At 49.7% G+C, this 15,349-nt stretch overlaps 1 protein-coding gene across 3 annotated transcripts in view; it reads left to right on the forward strand.

The window, feature by feature from the left end:
* The window catches only part of POU2F3 (POU class 2 homeobox 3), a 102,948-nt gene that overhangs the window by 85,480 nt on the left and 2,119 nt on the right, over nt 1-15,349 (forward strand). For all 3 annotated transcript variants that reach the window (XM_044258053.1, XM_044258050.1, XM_044258051.1), the window contains 6 exons: nt 2,139-2,221; nt 4,899-5,081; nt 5,500-5,641; nt 7,243-7,379; nt 9,077-9,238; nt 14,419-14,485. In XM_044258053.1, the coding sequence (XP_044113988.1) occupies nt 2,139-2,221; nt 4,899-5,081; nt 5,500-5,641; nt 7,243-7,379; nt 9,077-9,238; nt 14,419-14,485 (774 nt within the window). The remainder of the gene's footprint in view (nt 1-2,138; nt 2,222-4,898; nt 5,082-5,499; nt 5,642-7,242; nt 7,380-9,076; nt 9,239-14,418; nt 14,486-15,349) is intronic.

Genomic DNA, 15,349 nt, shown 5'->3' on the forward strand with positions numbered 1-15,349 from the left:
CTGCTTCTCCCTCTCATCTCCCTCAATTTCCTGGTCAGGATGGACTGCGGTACAAGGTAGCCAGGAGCTGGGGGCACCGGCAGGGGAAGCGGTACGGGAAGGAGGAGTTCCTGGAGATCTGTGGAGCCTGCCTGTCCCTGTTCCTTGGAAATCCTTCACCTCTGAAAAGCTGGCTGTGACTGTCTGGGTAGAGCTGCAGCGCCACCCAGAGGCTATAGAGGGGGTTTTCAGGTGTTCTTTGGAAGGCAGCTATGCTCACCACTATACCACCAACGCTCAGGTGTTCTTTGGCAGGGAAATGACTACCAGAGAAGGTCTCCTTGACCAAGAGCAAACAGATTAGAATATTCATAATAACAGCTAGTATTTCTTGAGCATAATATGCCAGGAGCTCTGATGAGTGATTTTCCTGAAATTTTTCAAAATCACCTCGTGCAGTAGATAGCCATACTATGTCTCCAGTGGCATAATAAAGTTCCATAATAATTTGTCTGAAACCTGTGTTCTTGGCCATTGCCTTGTGCTGCCTCTCCCTCTCTCATCTCTACCAACTAGAGCCCGAGGGGTGGAGGAAGTAGGAGTTTTCCACCAGGGTACGAATTCCAGGTAGAGGTTTTGGAAATCCAGAATGCAATTCTGTCTTCCATCTCTAGCACTTGCCCAAATTACAGTCCCTATCCCTAGGCTCCACGGCATCTCAGAACATTTTTATAATGATGAATAAGAACATACTTGAACCTCTACATATCTATTTTAGCCAAGCAATGTCTATCATACTCCTAGAATAGGAATGAGAAGGTAACAGTTAATTCCATTCATCTTTAGAAGACAGTGATATCAAAATGGCCCAGACGTAGACATAAAACTAATGAGGGCAGTGTATGATGCAAGGGGAAAAACAAATAAACAAACAAAACCCCCCAAAATTTGGAGTCAGAAAACTCATTGGTTAAAATTTTTTTTTATTTTAAAAATCACTTACTAACTGCGTGTCCTTGGGAAAGTTAACCTAACCTCTCTGAATAAAAATAGAGTAAAATGAAACAAAATGGAATAATAGTAAAATATAGAACAAGAGTAAAATTCTACCTCACAAGGTTATTGGGGGTTATTTGAAATAATGCATATGAAAAGGCTTTATGCATTTCAAAATGCAGTATACATGTTAGATTACTATTAGTATTCAAGCATTTGACTCCCAGTTCAGAGCTCCTTATAAGAGCTCTTTGTTTGTTTTAATAAGGAAATATTCAGCCCTGACTTTTACGGACTGGGGAGCATAAAGGTCGGCATCAGCAGCTCTGTACATCAGTGGCCCAGAGCAGCTTAGCGAGGACAGAGACCAAAGGTTCGGGTTTGGGTTCAGGGATTGGGGTGACCTGCCCCATTGTCTTCTTTGGTCACTTGATGGCTCCATTTCCGCCATGAGAGCAAGAGCTCCCAGCTGTGGTCCTTCCTAGAGGGAGGTCACCATCATGACCAGAAACCAGGCAGAGCCCTTCATGGATCATTTTCTCGGAGAGGGAAGGAGAGAGCGGTCCTCAGGCAGCACAAGGAATAGGGAGAGGCCATACCACCAGACAGAGCTTCCAGAGGCTTGGCCCCTGGTCTTCCCTTCTCTCTCTGCCTTTCCTCCTGAGTATAAAATGTCCTCATTCTGCCAAGAGCCCCTGGCCAGTGCAGCCTTCTGGCCACATCCACTTGATCTGGCATCCTTGCAAACTTGCTCGGGCCTTCGCAGCCTCCTTCTGCAGGCACAATGGAACTCGCCAGCTCCTCCGCTCCAGCTGCCTTTCCTTCCCTGTGGGATTTCTTCAGCCCTGGTTATCAGATCCCAGAGCAGGTTGCCCTGAGCCTCCTTAACCCATGCACCAATCCAGACTGGCAGGCAGGCAGAAGGACTGGTTTGGGGATCCTGCTTACATATTTACCCCATGTCTCATTCACCTCCACCTGTGTGTGGCAATGCCAGGGCCGTGGCTGCAGGGGCCCTGTTCACGGGGCTTGGGGTGGGTTGAGGGACCTGATGAGGTCACAGGGGGTGGGGACAGTTATCTCTGTTCCAGAGCTGTGGCGCGCGTCTTTCAGATGGCCTGGATTTTATTTGTTTGTTCCTTTGTCCCTCCCCTTTCACCCAGGTCTGCAGCCAAATCTTCTCCCCTTTCCACAGCAACAAAGCTCTCTCCTCCTCCCGCAGACTGGGCCTGGCCTGGCGTCGCAGGTAAACAACCACATTCTTCCTGTTTCCTCCAGGGATGCCTTGGCTCTTGACAGAGCTGCTCAGTGGTTTTCCCCCACCCCCTGGATGGGGGGCATTTACCCCTCTGGGAACAGGGACTAGCAAGGGATTATCCCTGTTCACAGGAGGGGAATGCAAGCCATGGCTACGAGAAGTGACTGACCCCCTATCACCTGGGGAGCTAGAAGTAAAGCCCAGAGATGTCTGCTCCTGGGCTCTCCTGCTCCACAGTGCAGGCCCTCCACTCCGGCCCCAATCGGGCCTCTGGCTTCACTCACTCCATTAGGACCTGGGGTCTGCCGACTTTCCAGGGCGGCCACGGGGACCGTCAGCCCTGCCACGGGTGCTCTCAAGCCCCAAGGAGGAGACCGGAGTCCCACAGGCCTGATGTCCCAAGACCACAAGGACACAGTCTCTCACCTCTGGGTCCCTCTCGAGACCCACTGCTCTAGACTGCCTCCTGCAGTGTGCATGTGTGCGGGTTGGGAGGTCTGCCATATGCGAGAGGGGCAGCTTACTGAGCTGCCCTGTTTCCACCCAGCGCCTGGTTGCCAGCTGGATCCTCTGGCCGAGACAGCCTCGGGCCAGGTGTGTGACTTGCTAAGAGCAGCGGGAGCCGGACGGGACCTGCCTCTCCTCCCCTCATCTGGCTGTCCCCGTGCAGTTAATAACCGGCACAGCTCGAGGGACAGACATGCAGATTTGCGGGGAACAAACTGCAGAGCCCCAGAGTCCCTTCTCCACGCAAAGATCCCCCATGGATCACTCAGGGCCCCGGCTCTAAACGGCTAGAGAGGCCAGGGAAGGCGTCTGGAAGGGGAGAGGGTGCCATCTAGTGGCCGGTAGGAATGGGGACGCCGGAGTCCTGAACTCTTCCACTCCCCGAGGACTCAGAATCTCATCATAGACTTAGGTCTAGAAGAGATCGTACATGGGCCTAAGATCCACTCTCACATCTTAAAATATTAAGAAGCAAAGAAACTGTTCAGAAGCTTATTAAGATTGTCCCAGGCAGGGCGCCTGGGTGGCTCAGTGGGTTAAGCCGCTGCCTTCGGCTCAGGTCATGATCTCAGGGTCCTGGGATCGAGTCCCGCGTCGGGCTCTCTGCTCAGCGGGGAGCCTGCTTCCCTCTCTCTGTCTCTCTGCCTGCCTCTCCGTCTACTTGTGATTTCTCTCTGTCAAATAAATAAATAAAAATCTTAAAAAAAAAAAAAAAAAAGATTGTCCCAGGCAGCAGTACGGTCGTGGCAGTGAGAGTAGAGAAGAGGGGGCGAACAGGGAGATGTTTGGGGCAGTTGAAGGAATGCAACGTGGCATCTGATTGGATGTGAAAGGGAGGGAGAAGAAGCTCTAGCAAAGAACTCAGTACTTGTCGGATTAAAGAACAAATGAATCAAGGAAAAGGAAGTCTCAGGAGGGCTGACGCTTTTCCCTACAAAACAGGATCAAATCCATGAGGCTTTAGAATCATCCTCATCTAAAAGATCCTTCACGAGGGAAAGGAGTCCTTCACTTCTCTCTGGTCCTTTTCCCTGTCTCCTCTTAAGGATGCCCATCTGAGTGGTAAATCTGCATGTCCTGGAGGAGTGAAGGAGGAAAGTTAACCCCAGTCTAGGAAAAGAGTCAGCTGGGAAGGGGAGAGAAGAGGGCTGATGTGGACCAAGTCGTCCATGTGGACAGTGGCCCGGGGACTGGACAGGATGCCTGGCACCCTTGGTGTGTGTTCTGCTCCTTGTGAAGTGGTGGATGTCACTCCTGACCCCAAAAGGGCACAACATGGACTCTTAGAGGTCTTAGAGGCCATTTCTCTATGAAAATAAATGGAAGGAAGACTCTCTCCTGACAACCATAAATGAGATCCAGGTATATTTAGATGGCACCGGAATACCTCTGATTTAAAAACAAACAACTACAACAAAACACTCTCATGAAGGAAAAGGATGGGTTAGAAAGTATAATGGCACCATGAGAGACTATGGACTCTGAAAAACAATCTGAGGGGTTTGAAGTGGCGGGGGGGTGGGAGGTTGGGGTACCAGGTGGTGGGTATTGTAGAGGGCACGGCTTGCATGGAGCATTGGGTATGGTGAAAAAAATAATGAATACTGTTTTTCTGAAAATAAATAAATTGAAAAAAAAAAGAAAGTGTAATGGCAGTCACAGGAGTTTAAAATTCTATGGAAATTCTATTAATATAACAAGTCTCAGACGTCCTCTGTTATCTTCAGTCAACACCTATTGAATGCCTGTTACTTCCCTTTTTGGAAAAGAACAGGCAAGGCAAACAACCTTTCTCCCCCTGTCCCATTCTGAGATTTGTTTTTGGAATCTTTGTAAACAAACCTGCTAGCTCCTTTTATGGTGGAAAACTGAAAGAAGGAAGTTACCTGCTCAGAGTCAAACAATGAGTCATAGCCTAAAACCCAGAAAGGCCACCTCCCTGTCTTGCACTCCTACTGTTTCTACCCAGCTATTCTAGCTATTTGCTGTCCCTTCATAGAAATCCTCAGTTCCCCCTTCCACACCACTGACAAAATAGGTATCAAGTGTACCCAGGGGTCTGTTATCCTCTAAGTGGGTCTGTTAGTACGCAATACCAGAAAACGCCATTTGATTGGTTGACTATTTGTGCATCTGTTCCGTATGTGTTCCCTCTTAGGCAATTGGACGCCCAGGGTTACCAGGATCTTCTTTAGAACCTCATCTGGAAGCGTCCCCACATCTCCCAGTGCCCAAGCATCTACCCAGCTCTGGAGGGGCTGACGAGCCCAGTGATCTGGAAGAGCTGGAGAAGTTTGCCAAGACCTTCAAGCAGAGGCGCATTAAGCTGGGCTTCACTCAGGTCTGGTTTGCAGGGAGCCAGAAGAAACTAGGTTGAGTGAGTGGAGACGGGACTTCCTGGGTGTACATTTCAGGAACAACCTGAGGTTCGGTGTATTTGGGGCAAGCCCATCGTGTCCCTGTGTTCCGGGGAATAGGGCACAGTTGTCAAGGGTAAGGAAACTGAGGACACTGCTGGGGGACAGGGGAGGAATGAGAGTCAGGCAAGGTGTTAGGCACATGGGCACGACCCACTCGGTGTCTGGGGCAGGAAATGAACCAAATTCTCCTTCTGAGAGGGAAAACACCTGGAAAGGAGCCAAGAGGTGATGGGCGGGTGCTTGAAGGTTCTCTGTGTGCGTGGTTGGTGCTAGGATGGTGGGACAAAGAAGAGAAGAAGCCTGTGTCTCCAGCTCCTCCCTCTCGATCCCCACGTACAGGGAGATGTGGGGCTGGCAATGGGAAAGCTGTATGGCAATGACTTCAGTCAGACCACCATCTCACGATTTGAAGCCCTCAATCTGAGCTTTAAGAACATGTGCAAGCTCAAGCCGCTGCTGGAGAAGTGGTTGCATGACGCAGGTAGGTGGCAGGGACACAAGGACGGCTGGTACCCTAGATGGTTCTGCTGGGAGGGGGCCAGGGACCTGTCTATGTCGGGGCTTGAGGCAGTCACTGTGTAAGACCCCTTCTCCTCCTGAGTCTGGAACCATTGGAGAAATAAGACATGGGAGACAGGCAAGTAGAGATGGAAATGTCAGCTGACATGTCCTTTGGAGGACATGGCATTAGGTCATGAAAACTTGGCCCCATTCCTTTCTCCACGAGAAACCCACCCAGTCTAGACTTTAGGGCAGCTCTCCAAAGTGAACAGTTACCCACCTTGCTCTCTGAACCATGTCTTGGTTAGGAATATAAAAGCGTGGGTCCTCCAGGCTCTCGTGTGGGAGAAGGGGAGGCCATAGACACAACACAAGCCCTTTGTCTGGGTCGTCTTGAGTAGGACTTCAGAAAGCAGGGAGTTACGGTTAGCTAGACAAGTAGGGAAAGCTAACAGCAGGAGTGAGGTTGGCTGGATTTAGTCCACAGGGTGGCCTGGGAAGCGTTCCTGGGGTCAAGGGCAAAGTACGTGGAACAATGGACAGATGAGTTTGGTGTTGTGGGGCAGTGGAACAGGGCTTCCACATGGCACTATGGATCTCATGGGCCAGGGCATTCTTTGTTGTAGGAAGCTGTCCTCTGGACTCCATGGTATTTAGCAGTTATCTTTGGTCTTTACCCCCAGATGCCAGCAGCACCTGCCTCCCACTAAGATGTGCACAGATGTCTCCTGATACTGCCAAATATCTGCTGGGGGTTTGGGGGGTACAAAATCGCCCCAGTTGAGAACCAGTGGTGTAGGTTGAGAGAGAAGGTAGAGAGACCCTGTGCCAGGCCGGGCTCTGGTCAGTAGATACGCATGGATGAGTGGTTACTGTGGAGAGAAAGGGTTGGGGGGGGGATAAGCAGCCAAAGGGGTTACCCCCTCAGAAGTCCCTCTATGTGGAATGGGGGAGGGGCAAGGAAGCTTGTCCCTTAGGCAGCTCTTTTCGGGGCACAAAGTGAGAGAGACGACCAGAGGCAGTGAGGATCACTGGGAAGGTTCCTTATTGTTCATTTCTAGTGTGACCCCCTCCCTGATACCTGAGTCCTTTGTGAGGGGTATCCCGGCCCATTGGTCCTCCCTTGGCTCCAACACTTAAACACTGAAAAGAAAGTGACTTCCACGCCACATTCTGCCACCGAGTACCACTGCTTTTAGCTGCAAACGCCATTTCCCATTTTACTCAGTATTCAGGCATCCCTGGGAAAAAAAAAGACTCATGAGTGTTCCTTGTAGGATCTCTGCCTGCACACACTCACACCTAGCCATGCCACCGATGGCCAAGTGTCCCTGAACCATGACCGCAAACACGGGAGGCGCTGGCGTGGGAGTCGCGGAGGACCTTCACCCAGACCTATGAGCAGAAGCAGGACGCTTGGCCTGTTCCAGTTCACCTGCAGGGGGAGGGGGTGGGTCCTGAAAGAGCCACTGCACAGCTCACCGGGAAGTGGGGTCCGACCTCAAGGCCATGAACACAGAGCCTGTCCCAGCCAGTGCGTTCTCTTCTCTGAACTTCCTTTGCCTTTCCACCTCCCGACAGAAACCTCTCCATCAGAGCCCTCGATGAACACCCCCAGCTCTTTCCCCAGCCTCAGTGAGGTGTTTGGTAGGAAGAGGAAGAAACGGACCAGCATCGAGACCAACATCCGCCTGACTCTGGAGAAGAGATTTCAAGATGTGAGCGGCCCCTCCGGGTGGGAGCGGGTGGGCTGATATACACGGTTGGATGACTGGACACACTCAGGCCCCTGGGCACACTCCTGCCCTGGGAAAGGGTCGCAAAGCAAGCACACACACCCTCTGCTGCCCCCTATGTATGCCCATGAAGGGGACTGCCAGCAACTTCTTTACCCACGGACCCCTCTTGCCCTGACATTTTTTGGGGACCTAATGTCCCTCTCACTGGGAGGCTTAAGGGATGACATCTGGGGTCCCAGAAGAGGGTGGATCTCTTGATCCAGCTGTGGCAAAGCCAGGCCACTGTATGTAAATTTTTTATTTTTTCTTTAAGTATAGTTGATGTGCTATATTATGTTTCAGGTATGCGACAGGGATTCCACAGTTTTATACCTTACAAAGTGCTCATCATGATAGGTAGAGTTACCTGGAATTCTTTACTTTCTATGCGTTGATTTATATATTTTTAAAATTATATATGTAGTAAATGCTCATTGTGAACAATTAGGAAAACCCAGGGAAGTAGAAAGAAAAAAACCTGCCATTAAATGGCATCTACATGTCTTTCCTTCTCTTTCTCTCCTCCACGTGTGTGTAAATGCTTGTGATCATGTTATACATACGTTTGTTTGAACGTGTAGCAGAAGCATATTCCTGAGCCAGTATGTGGCAGCTGATAACACCAGCTCGTGCCCCATGGGAGGTGGGGAAGGGAAGAGGGGAAAAAGGTGCGTCGAAACAGCTTCTAGTTGGGATCCCTCAGGTATCAGCTTCCAGAGCTTCGGTTCACACCACACAGGGCCCTAGAGGACGTGCCATTGGCCTCATTTAACGTTGTGTGCCCAGGGCCTTCAAGACTGCTGCCCACTCCAGCAGATCCGCCAGGACATCTGGCTCAAGGATTCGACGGCCGCTTCCTGCTGGCAGGATGACAAGAGCAGGCTTTTCCTGCTGATTAGGTTTCTGGAGCAAGGGAGGGGGCTAGAGGAAGGAGAGAAAGGGGCTGAGATCAAAGATTGGGTGGAAGGAGAGGATGGAACAAGAGAGTGTTTAATATATATAATAGATACATTATTATATTGATATATAATATATACATTATTATATTGAAATATGATATATACATTATTATATTAATAGATGATATTTAATGTATAATATAATAGATACTTTATATATATATTATCCCCACAGTCTGGATGGATCCACATGCTTTGTCTTTATTTTTTCCTATTTTGAGGTAGGACAGGAAGTTGTAACACAAAGGGATATCAGGGCATGAGGGGAGCGTGGGTTTTGGGATTCTGCCTGCCCTGCATAAGTCAGCAGCAGACTCCTCTTTTCAAAACTCCTGAAGGGAGAAGTGACAGAAGGGGAGAACATCGATGGCTCCTCTGTTCTGTGGCAGGCCCCACGCTGGACAGTTGACACACCCTTTCTCGTTTTATCCTCACAGTGATCCTCTCCAGTAGATATTATTCTCACTTCATAGGTGTAAGACTGAGGCTCAGAGAGGTTAAGGCAGTTTTCTAAGGATCCACAGTAACTGATAAAGCCAGTATTCCATCCTAGGTCTGATGCTATTCGGTCCATCTCTTGTTCTATCTTGTTTCCTTGGAACATCCGGCCCCCGTCCCCGATTCTTGACCCTCTTCCCTTTTCCTCCTGACCACATTCTATCCGTTTGGTGTCTGTAGAACCCCAAACCCAGCTCAGAGGAGATCTCCATGATTGCAGAGCAGCTGTCCATGGAGAAGGAGGTGGTCAGAGTCTGGTTCTGCAACCGACGTCAGAAGGAGAAGAGGATCAACTGCCCTGTGACCACACCCATCAAATCACCCATCTACAACTCCCGCCTGGTGAGTTGCCGGGGACCAAGCTGCCACCAGGCACTAGGGGGAGGGACAGGAACGGTGCCTGGAGGACACCATCCTGGGGAAGATGGCAGTCAGGAGTTCCAAGCAGCTTGCCATAAATAAATAAATAAGCAGAAAGATGCCACCTATAAAATCTACAGGAGAATAAAGAAGGGTAAGGGGATTGAAAGTCACTGTGGAGAGATGCCTTTTTGACACAGAGGTCAGAGAGGACTTCCCTGGTCAGGTGACATTTGAGTGGAGCCCCAAGTGTTGAAAAGGAAAAAACTTTCTAGAACAAAGGGTGTTCCAGGCAGAGGGATGAGCAAGTAAAAAGACCTGACATGTTTGAGGAAGAGAAGGAAGCCAGTGTGGCTGGGGCAGGGTGAGGAAGGAGGAGAGAATGGGAGGGAAAGTCAGAGGAGTAACACAGAGCAGACCACCCAAAGCTCATGGAGGTCACTGAAAGGACCTTGGCTTTGAGTTTGGATGAAGTAAGCCACTGGAGAGCTGGGAGTGGAAAAGTCTGAGCTGGCTGAGGTGGGCTGCCGTGTGGAGAATAATCTAGAAGCAGGACACAGGTGAGGAAACACAATAACCAGGCTGTGCACAGAGGTAGCTTAGGCTAAGACGGTTGCCACAATGGAGATGAGAAGTGGTTGGATTCCGAATACACTTCAGCCATGGAGCCAGCAAGATGTGCTGTCAGCTCAGTTACGGAGCACAAGAGATGAGCCCAAAGGGTTTTGGCTTGAGCAACTGGTCGGAGGTGTTGCCATTTTTTTTTTTTTTTAAGGTGACAAAGAATGTCAGAAGTACAAATATAAGGGAAAAGACTAAGAATTTGGAACTGGTCAGCTTAAGCTGGACACTCATCTAAGCATCCAAGAGAAATGAAATGCCAAGTAGACAGTAGTAACAGTAATTCTGGAGGTCGGGGAGAGGTTAGGGCTGGGAATAATCTGCAATTTAGGAAGACCTGGAAGTAGGAAATATCTTCTCCATCCAGGGAGAGGTGGTGCCTGGAGGGTAGAGGTGGGAAGGTTCTTCTTCATCCTTGGGGATGATAGGGTTGTAAGGTAAAGGGAATTAGGACAATGACATTGTCCTCAAATCTTCCAGCACTCAAAGATGGGAGAAATTCAGCCTTGTCTGGGGTGTCTCATACAAATGACACCATTGTTCATTCCTTCATCAAACATTCCTTGACCATATACCATATATTGATCTTCATGTAGAGTGCTGAGGGTACACAAATCTGTCCCCTGTCCCCAGAGGATCTTGCCGCCTAGCAGAGGAGACAGACAAATAAACAAATGATAAACCACATGATAATTTCTCGAGGAGAACTTAGGAGTTGCAGGGAACAAAGCCTTGCAAGGTAGTGGTTAGAGAAGGCTTCCCCAAGGAGATAATTAATACCTGAGCTGAGTCTAAAAGGACAAGGAGTGAAGAGGCAAATAAGGGTGGGGTGGAGTTCTCATGCGGGAAAGTATGGGAACCGTAGGATGGAGCAGAGAGAATGAGTATATGACACGTCCCCGGAACTGTAGGTAACCACCTGTCCTGTGAGGGATGTTGAAAGATGAGGCTGGACAGACAAGCAAGGCCAGACTGAGGCGACTATGAGCAATGCTAAGGACTGCGAAGACTTAGAGGAGTCTGAAGGATTTTGAGCAGACCATTAGATGGCAGGCACCATTAGATGTGCCTGCAGCATAAAAGGTGGTTTGAGAGACAGAAGACTGGTTGTAGGGAAACCAGCAAGGATATGTCTGCAATTATCCAGGAGAGATCTATTGAGGGCCGAAACAAAGCTAGCGGGTAAGAATGAGGGGCTCTGAGAGACTCAAGAGATAATTAGAAGGTAGACTTATTAGGTCTTGGGTAATGAATGGGAGATTGGGTGGGGGACAGGGAGAATGATGAAGGAAAGGGAGTACTCTCAGCTGACTCTTGGCATTCAGGTTGGGCTGATGGGGCAGGAGTTATGCCATTGATGTGACAAGCAAACACAAGGGGACGAGCTGATTTGGGAGTAGGAGGAAGTGATGATTCCTGTTCTTTATATCCTTATAAGGCACAGTGAAGCCTGTGGGACACCCAAGTGGGAATGTCCTTGGGTACCTGGAATTATGGGTCTGAAGGTCAGGAGAGAAGGTCAAGATGGAGCCACGGATCAGGAAGTCATAAGCATAAGGTGGTGGTTGAAATCTTGGGGGAGGAGGAGCTCAGTTGTGGAGTTTGCACAGGGGAGCCAAGAGAAAAGTCTAGATCTTAACCTTAGGGATCACCAGCATCTGAGGGACAGGTACAGGAGGAGGATCAAGGGAAGACACTAAGAAGGAGTCTCCAGAAGAGGCAAGACATGGTGGTGAAGATGTGAAGAGGCAGTGAACCCCTCTAGGAGGGCTCTGGGAGCCCAGAAGAACATGGATCAAAACCATTCTAATCAGAATGGGGTCTGGGAGGGCTGACCCCCTAATCTGTTTGCAGAACAAATTAGAAGTTTGTGAGAACAGCACCCCAGGCTGGAGGAACCATCTGTGAGAAGGCACAGAATTATAAAACAACATGCTGCATTTGGAGAATCACAAGCACTTCCATCTGGCTAAAGCGAAGGCTTGGGGACTGAGAGGGGTTGATGAGGGCTGGCTCACGATGGGCCACAGATACTAAATTACCCTGCAAGCTCTAGGGAGCCACTGAAAATTGGAAGTTGGAGGCAACATGATATTCATTCATGGTTCCTTTCTTAAATATTTATTGCATGCCCACCAAATGTTTGGCACCGGGACACGGTGGTACACAGGATGCCTGAGATCTCTCTGCTGGCAGTCTGGCAGGGAAAGCAGACATTGAACAAAGGCTCTCTGGGATGAAATCTCCAGAGGAGATGCAGGATTTAGAGGATCTAACCTAGGCCAGGGCGTCAGGGGCTTTGCCGAGGAATGACGCTCAAACTAATGGCAGAAGCATAAGTAGACAGTCATGAGGTTGGGCGTGCTCAGGGAGGGGAGAGTGCAGGGAAGAACATTCCAGGCAGAGGAAAGAGTGTCTATGAAGGCCCTGAGGCTGGGCAGGGTGGAAAGAGGAAGCGTAGCAGACTGGAATGGGCTGGAACCCAGGGAGGGGGAATGAGGAGGCTGGAGTGCTGGGCGGGGTGGGGGTGAGGTTATGTCAGGCACATTAAGGAAATGGAACCATGGCAGAGGAGCATTGAAATCTTTAAACATGGGGCTAGGGGAGGTAGGTCCTCATTTGGGTTCAACCCCAACCCAGGACACCCACATGGAGAAAAGCAGTGGGAAGCATAGAGGAGCTGGGCAGGGGCCTGATTCCTTCTCATTGTCCAGGCAACAGGTATTGACTGAGCACCTGCAAAGTTCCAGGCACAGTAGCAGACATGGTAGTAGACCGCCACAGGCATCATACTGCCCCTGGGAAGCCAGCAGCCTAGTTCCGGAGAAAGATGTTAAATAAGTAATGACCGTTCATGCTCGTGATGTTATAAAGGAAGCAGAGAGACAAAGCGTTCTGACTCTGCTTCTCCTCAGGTCTCCTGGGGACAGCCTCCTTGGGGCTAGGACATAGTTTCTTCTGCTCTGATACAAAATGATCTCCAGGATATACAGTTAAGCCAAAAAAAAACAAAAAAAATGAAATGGTACCAACCACTGTGGGCAGAATGCTACCATTTATATAAACAATTAAAAAGGGGGAGCCATTTTTACCAAGATATTTATATCTGCTTACATATGCGTAGCCTGCCTCCAGAAGGAAACAGAAGAAGCTGGTCACAGTGACTAAATACATTATTTATTTTAAAACAACAACAAATGTCACGGGTGTGCCAGTAGGGAGGGGAGGAGGAGGAGGAGAGGGAGAGAGATGGTTGATAACATCTCTTACCACGGGGCCTCACACCTGTCCCCACCCTTCGTGGGCCCCCTGCCTACTGAGGAGGCTTCTTGTAAACGGGCAGGTAAGTGAAGACAGGAGAACTGTAGCTGATTAGTTGGGAAATGAGTACATGCTTCATCCTGTTGGGAAGGAATGATCCAAACCAGGGAGGGGAGGAATCCCAGCTCCCCCAAGCAGAACTTCTTTCCAGCGTCCTTTGAAAACATCGATCGGACCTTCTCCTATCGGCGTGAGAAGAATGAAGGGGAGGCGAGGTACGCCGACTCCAGCTCAAATGAAGAAGAGGACAGTGTCCAGAGATAGTGGACGGCTTCCTTCAGGGAGGAAGGGAACGAGCATTTAACAAACCTGGCACTCTTTGCCAGACGTTGAATTGGAAGCTTTATGGACGTTATCTTATTAAATCTTAATTAAAAGGAAATATAAGGGAGGTATTACCTCTGTTTCGTGGATGAGAAAACCAGATCTCATTGGGGTTAGGTCACTTGCCCAAAGTCACATGGAGCATTATGATTAAATCAGGGTCTCACCCCTCGATCTGCTGGGCCCCCAAGTCCATTCTTTTTCTATTACATCTTGTTCTAGGTTGTGCTAAGGTAGTAATCTCAAGGGTTTAAACTGAATCCTCTTAAGTCCCTTCCCAATCTCAGAGTTGATGAAGCTGTGAGGTCTCCAGGACCAAATGAACAGTTTCAGGGTCCAAAGTTCAGCAGCCTCCCTCCAGTTTTTTTCTGGGGAGTGGAGGGTCCTCTCCTGTATCAGACTGGGAAGCCTGGAACAGGGTTGTCAGAGCTGGGCTCTGCTGCCCTGAGCAAAGGGATCTTTTATTTAAAAAAAAAAAAAGAAAGAAAGAAAGAAAGAAAAAAAAAAAAAAGGACTGGGGACTGGCGAACATCTAGCCAACCAATAGTGTCTGCCCCAGCAGGAGTCCAGAGGTGGCACCTCTTGTTACCCAGCACTCAGCACTGCAGACTCGCCTGGCCATGCTGAAGAGCCTTGCCAGGGGCCACAGCAGGGAGGACAGGGCCTGGCCTCAGCAGCAGGCCCCTGCCAGAGCAGGCCGGAGCTGGAGCTGAAGCTGCACGTGGTCCAGAGGCCTTCTTGTGGAAGCGGGATAGAGCGTAGGTTTGGAACAAAGCAGTCATCAAGAAAGCTGAGCCCTGCTGTCTGCACTCTGGGGGCCCAGCACCCTGGGAGAAGCACTCAAGTTCGGAGAAGGGAGAAGACACAGACATTTACAAGCTTCTGTTGCCTTTCAGGTCTCTCCCTCTGGATCTCTGGGTCCCCTCTCTGTCCCTCCTGTCCACAGCACCATGACTGGAACAGGTGAGCTTCGCCATGGGGTTTCTGAATAGCTCCAGAAGCCCTTTCAACAGGGGGACATTAGAGGTGAACAATAACTGCTTAGGTCAGCATTCCTTAAATGTCTTTCGAAGGCTATGAAAATCTGTGCTAGAAAAGAAGGGTTCCACCATCGAGTAAGTTTGGGAAATGCTGAAGAAGCCAAGTGGAAAGCGTCTGCTTTCTGTCTTATTTGCCACACTTCTCCGCACCAGAGTGCACTAACAGCCCTAAAGGAGCTGTATGGAAGGCAGGGTCTTCCAAGCCAGTTTCCTATAGAACTCTACTTTTCACAAAGTACGTAGAGCCTTTCAAAGAACGAGGAAGGTGACCATCTGTCTGGATGTACCCAGGGCAGTCAGTGTCTGCCTCTTGTCCTGACCTAATGATCGAGAGCCCAGCTTCCCACTCCTCAAAGTCTCTTGGCTTGCTTGGATGGTAAGCTATCCGTCACCTTACTCACAGAACACTGTTTGGGAAATCCAAAAACGAGAATCCAAATCTGCCATTTCCAGAAGACCAAAAATGCGTTTTGGGGAAGTGAAACAAGGCCCCATGGGCCAGGGTTAGTGAATGGCCAGGAACTGAGACTTGGGTCTCCTCTCTCCTGGCTGTGCTCTTTCTAGAAGACTGTGCATCTTTTTTTTGGAAATGGGCACACGGGAGAGGCTGTGCTCTCAGATTCTCTTTCCCTCCTCTGTTCGCTGTTCTCTCTCCCTCCTCCCCTCCTTTCCCAGAGCCCTTGTTCTTGGCCCCTCCCATCTCTTGGTCTGGGGCTACGTTTGCCCAGCCCAGGGTGTGTCCTGGAGTAGGATGATTTTGGCATCTGTCCTTTTGCATTTGGCAAGT

Source organism: Neovison vison, chromosome 7, assembly GCF_020171115.1.
Source record: "Neovison vison isolate M4711 chromosome 7, ASM_NN_V1, whole genome shotgun sequence".
Classification (NCBI taxonomy): domain Eukaryota; kingdom Metazoa; phylum Chordata; class Mammalia; order Carnivora; family Mustelidae; genus Neogale; species Neogale vison.